At 48.1% G+C, this 6,011-nt stretch overlaps 1 protein-coding gene across 1 annotated transcript; it reads right to left on the reverse strand.

Moving 5' to 3' along the window:
* Positions 1–3,713: 3,713 nt before the first annotated feature.
* LOC133895766 (transcription factor bHLH14-like) lies at positions 3,714–4,815 on the reverse strand. The gene has a single exon (XM_062336266.1). It carries the CDS (start codon positions 4,645–4,647, stop codon positions 3,835–3,837), a length of 813 nt encoding a protein of 270 aa, XP_062192250.1. The 5' UTR covers positions 4,648–4,815; the 3' UTR covers positions 3,714–3,834.
* Between the last annotated feature and the right edge of the window lie 1,196 nt (positions 4,816–6,011).

Consider the following 6,011-nt stretch of genomic DNA (forward strand, 5'->3'; position numbering starts at 1 on the left):
GACTTACCCACAGCTCTTGCTTCACCCGCTCCGCCTTGTTGTTGAATACCCTGCGGGCCCGATCTGCAGCATCGGGGGCGGCGGCGTAGTGGTCAAACGAGTAGGCCGGCCCCGTCACTCCGGCGTACTCAACCAGGCCAGGGAAGTGCTCCTTGCACAGAAGACCGAGGATGCCATTGACTTGGCGTGTGTGAGCACCTCCACTCGCTACAATCGTCCAGTTCCTGCCCAAGTGATTAACAATCGTCCAATTTCTATTTTGATATTCAACATATCATATAAAGTAGTGATAACATCTAAAGTTACTTACTTTTCCCCCTCGGGTCGAATCACCGGGCGTCTCTCACGAGGTATCGGTCGCTGAGGGAGGCTCGCGGGACCTCGCAAGTAGACGCTGGACGAACTAGAGGAAGCGGAACCCCCTGCTGTCGCCTCCTCCAGCGCGTCCTCCTGCGCCTCCTCCTGCGCCTCCTCCTGCGCGTCCTCCTGCGCCTCCTCGGCGTCCTCCTGGGGCACCTGCTCCTCCTCCTCCTCCTCACGCGACGGGGCGGCAGGCGACGACTCCCTCCTGCGGCTGCTCCTCCTTGTCCTTCGGTACAAGGACGTAAGCTTCCTCATCCCACCGCCCACCATCTTTGTTCAATCACCTGCAATTAAAAAGAGTAAACCAATAAGCACAGATAAACAAGAAGTACTTAGAAAGAGATGCAAAATAAACAAAACGTAATTACAAAATAACATAGTATTACATGTATTAGAAATAATCTTCATGATCGGGATTAGCTGGATCATAAGTCTCATCATCACTATCAATCATGTCGAAATAATCAACACTATCCGAATGAGCAATGTTGCCATTGTCATTGTCTAAATGTAATCGCTCAAGCATTTGTAAGTCTTTCACATTTTGCACCTCATCTCCAACGTCCTCTTCAATAACCGTTTCATTGTCTACTTCCATTCCGATCGCTTCAGTTAAGTCTATCTCAAACCTCCCTTCTAGTCCCTCTTCTTGAAAGAACTCTCCGTCATATGTGTTTGGGTCTAAGTTGTAATCTTCATCGTTTGGGACAGGCACTTTACCGTGTGGCGATACCCTGTGCACAATATCCCAACCCTTAAGATGCCTTATGGTTTGACACGCATATGGGAGATAATAAACTTGCGTGGCCTGTTGGGCCACAATATAGACATCGTCTCCTGGTAAGACAGAATCCTGTCGAATTTCGACTAGCCCAAGATTACAATATGTCCGCCTCGTTACTTCAGGATCAAACCAATGGCATTTAAATATGACGGGATTAAAAGGTTTGGAACCATGAAACTTGAGTTCGTATATTTCTTCAATTCTTCCATAATACTCGACCTCATCAACGCCGGGCGTAAAAACTCCGGAACTTGTGGTTCTTCGATTGGGCCGACTCTGCTCGTAGCTTGTTGTGCGAAAGCGATATCCATTCACGTCATAACCAGAAAATGACCTGACCCTATAGGCAAAGCCATCGGCAACCTGTCTCAACTCGGCACACATAGACGCATCCCTCTGGCCCTGCAAGCTCAAGCAGGATACATCGTTATATTATTCGCACGTACGAGTAACTTGGAATGTCAAACTACGTACGAGCTAAATTAGACGGTACCTTCCGTTTGAACCAAGAAATGAAATCGGGCATTCCATTTCCCGCACCCTGTCTAAGAAGGGTATCTTCCTGCTGCGGGGTAGGATCCCTTGATTGACTCCAGAATTCATGAAGAAATTCCCTGTACCAACGAGAAACAAGGGGGTTGGATGCAGAATAGTGATGGCGTATTTAACAAGTTCGTTGAGAACTTACTGCATGTACGGTGCCACTTCGTCAAGGTTGGTCAACACGTATAGCATGATATGGCGCCACTCTTCATGATTCAAGGTCTTGGGGGTCGATGCACTTGCGCTTCCGAGTTGGCCTCGGAAAAGGCTGAGGTTCGATTCATTTTCGCCAGCATTGTAACGAGGGGGTGGATTATGCACGCTAGGGAGGTGGTCACCATAGTATGTTGTTGTGAAGTTCGCCACCTCCTCCAGAATGTATGCCTCTGCAATGGAAGCCTCGATTTTGCATTTATTTCTACATTTCTTTCGAAGAACCTTTAGACATCTCTCGATTGGATAGCACCAACGGCCCTGCACGGGCCCCCCCATTCGTGCCTCGTACGGGAGGTGCAAAATCAAATGCTGCATCGGATTGAAGAAGCCGGGTGGAAAGATCTTCTCCAACTTACAGAGCAACACAAGTGCCATTCTTTCCAAGTCAGCAATCACGGTCCGAGATAACTCCTTGGCACAAAGCTGGCGAAAGAAATAGCTCAACTCTGCTAGCACTAGCCAGACATGCTCAGGGACATAGCCCCGAACCATCGCCGGAAGAAGCCGCTCAATCCATATGTGGTAGTCATGACTCTTCATCCCTAAGACTCGCATAGTAGATAAGTTCACTCCCCTCCTCAGATTAGCTGCATACCCATCAGGGAACATTAACGTCTGGATCCATTCTAGTACTTCCCTCCTTTGAGGCTTGCTCAAGACAAAATCGGCCTTAGGCCTTCTCCATGTCTTGCCGCTACTAGGAGGCTTCATATGTTGGTTTGGTCTATCGCATATCGTTGCCAGATCCACTCTAGCCTTAACGTTGTCCTTTGACTTGTCAGGAATGTCCATGATTGTTGCCCAAAGTGCCTCGGCAACATTCTTTTCAGTGTGCATTACATCAATGTTGTGTGGAAGGAGAAGGTCATCAAAATAGGGGAGCCGAGTCAAGCCCGACTTATGAGTCCACATATGTTGCTCACCATATCCCACAAAACCACCTTCTGGATTGACCACGAGACCACCTATCTGTTCACGAACCGTGGCACCAGTCATTATCGGTGGTGCTGGGTCTGTCACTACGACACCTTTCGTAAAGTTCTTGATGTCTCGTCTGAATGCATGGTCAAGAGGGAGGAATTGCCGATGTTTGTCGAACGATGAATACTTGCCACCCTTCTGCAACCAAATGAACCTCAGACCTTCCTTGCATACTGGGCATGGGAACTTCCCGTGAACACACCAGGCGCAGAATATCCCATACGCCAGGAAGTCATGCAGGGAGTAGTGGTACCAAACATGCATTTTGAAGTTTTTCTTTGTAGCTCGGTCGTATGTCCATACCCCTTCCTCCCAAGCACGGACCAATTCATCAATCACAGGCTCCATGAACACACCCATATTATTCCCCGGGTGTCCAGGAATTATCAACGACAAGAATACGTTCTGTCGTTGAAAGCATATGCCGGGGGGGAGATTGAGGGGGATAACGAACACGGGCCAACATGTGTATGGGGCAGCCATCATTCCATAAGGATTGAACCCATCTGTTGCCAGCGCAACACGTACATTACGAGCCTCTTTAGCTTTCTCATGATGAATGCCATCGAAGTGGGTCCATGCTTCACCATCGGATGCATGTACCATCCTGTCAGGATTGTATCGTTTGCCATTTTTGTGCCATGTCATCTGTTTCACGGATTCCTCGGTCATGTATAGCCGTTGGATCCTCGGTATGAACGGTCATGTATAACATGCTATGGCAGTCTATCACATAATAGCATGTCACCATTAACACTATGCCTGCTACATTTAGCGTTACTTCCCAATTTGAAATGAATCAGCATAAAATTAAACACCGGTCATAGAATAGCTTATGCAAATATACAATACCAACTAGCAAGTAGCAACTAGCAAGTCCTCAAAAGAAGAAAAGAAGATTGCCAACAAAACAAGAAACCAAGGGCACATATAGTTCATAATTTATTTCACAACCGCACAAGCCTGCCGGCCACGAGCGAGCCGCTCTCCTGAAGCCTGTGAAGCAACGCTCCTCGGAGGCAGCCCTCGTCCCGCAGCACGGCTGGCACGTCCACGACGGCGTCCTGCACGGTCACGCCGCCGTGGCGGCACACGCAGGTGTGCTGCACCGGTAGGTCCAGCGAGCGGAGCGCGTCCATGAAGCGCGCGGGGGCGTGCCGCGCCTCGGTCGTCAGGCGCAGCGCGGCCGCCTCCTGCCCGAACATGCGCACCTCCAGCTTCTCCTGGAGGCCGAACGAGTCGTGGGAGGACGCCGCGGCGTCGACGTCTGCGGGGTGTGCCTTCCGTGCCGCAGCCTGCGTGACCTCGGCCTCGAGCTGCTCCACACGGCCGCGCAGCTCGGCGATGTAGGCGGTGGCGTCGGCGAGGAGGGACGCCTTGTCCATCCGGGACACGGTGGGCACGGCGGCCCGGAGGTCGCAGAACCGGCGGTGGAACCTGTCCCGCCGCAGCTGCTCGGCCTCCACGTGGCTGACGGCGGAGCCGTCGGTGCGGGGCAAGGGCTTCCGCCCCCGCCTCTTCGGCGCAGCTGCAGGCGGCAGGTTCCCGGACAGGTCGTCGGAGCCCGCCGAGCGCGAGCTTCCGTCGCCGCACGCGGCGCCAAGTTCCAGGGGCTGGTACTGCACGTCGTCGTCATCCAGCAGCCATTGCTCCAGGACCTCGCTGGAGAGGAAGTCGAGCACTGGTACGTGGTGGCCGGCGGCGGAGGAGCCCGGGGAGGGAGGGCTACAGGAGGAGGTGAGACGGACGTGCTCATCCATGGCACGCAGCGGCACTATGCGTTAGTGTCAGTTCCCAAAATTTTATGAGACCGGGTCTTTCGGTGAAACCCATACAGCTCGTTGACACGTGTTCTCATGTCGTGCAGTCGTATGTGTATGGTACAGATAAGATCTTATCAGGATCTTATACGTGCGATTCTCATAAAATTTCTCTCTCTCCAATAGATCTATCGTTACGACTATATTTTAAATAGTACATCAGTTAAATTTTTGTTTTTAGAAAATTATCGTGCATGGTAGCTCATATAATATCTTCTAACTGAACAAATAGAACATCTGTATCTTTAGCAAACCAGATTTTTTATACATGCTCAAGTTTTTTTTATATAGTATCAAGTGTTTTTGGGCGCTGCAGCACCGATCCAACCTATGTAACATAAAGAACCTAACAACTCAATATCAGTGCAACACTAATCTAATCAGTCCAACACTAGCCTAATAGTCCACTAGCGTCAGCACCAGTCCAACAACCTCCCTCTATATCTCTTCTTGGCTCCATCTAGTTAGGATTGTCTGAAAAATAGTTTTATAATATTTTAACTTTATTATATTTTCTTGTATTTCATAATAATAATTAATAACAAAATCTAATACTATAGCAAATATGACCATAACAACCGGTATTACTACGTTAATTGAAAGGAGAGGACGACGATCGGCGCTCACAGTGAGAGAACTAGCTCTGAAATTACACAAGCAAGCTGAGCTATCTAGCTAGCCAGTAGAGTCGCCGGAATAATTAATCAAATAGATGGAGACGCCTCTTGTACTAACGTGTACGTGCACCAGCTACACAGAAATGATACCAGGTGTGAATCTTATCGTGTTCTACCAGCTAGCTTGTCCCTTTCTGCATACAAAAGCATACATGTTACCGGTGGTGGATCCGGAACTAAAATAATCGGAGGTTATCCATAGCACTCTTTTATTTCTAGTAATAATTCACTTGTAAAATAAGCTATATTGAAGAAGGAAGTTGTGCAATTTTATCAAAAGGGTATGTTTGAAAGTAAGAATGGGTTATACAGAATATCTAAAGAAGTAGAATTAAGTGTTTTGACATAACCAGTAGAATTAAGAGTTGTTAGTAAGCAGTTTGAAAATGATTTAAAATACTCAGGTTACAAGTATATTCACCAAGGTATGTATATCATAGGAATTAAGGGCATGGCAAGGAAGAAATTAGGAACAAAGGTGCTAATAACATTATTAGATAAAAGATGGGATACAGTAAATAAAGCCGCATTAGGTTTCTTAGATGGAGATATGAATGAAAATAAATTAATAACTTATATAGCTCCAGACTTGATGATGCCTATAAAACAATTTATAGAAAAAATGAG

Source organism: Phragmites australis, chromosome 16, assembly GCF_958298935.1.
Source record: "Phragmites australis chromosome 16, lpPhrAust1.1, whole genome shotgun sequence".
NCBI classification, from domain to species: Eukaryota; Viridiplantae; Streptophyta; class Magnoliopsida; order Poales; family Poaceae; genus Phragmites; species Phragmites australis.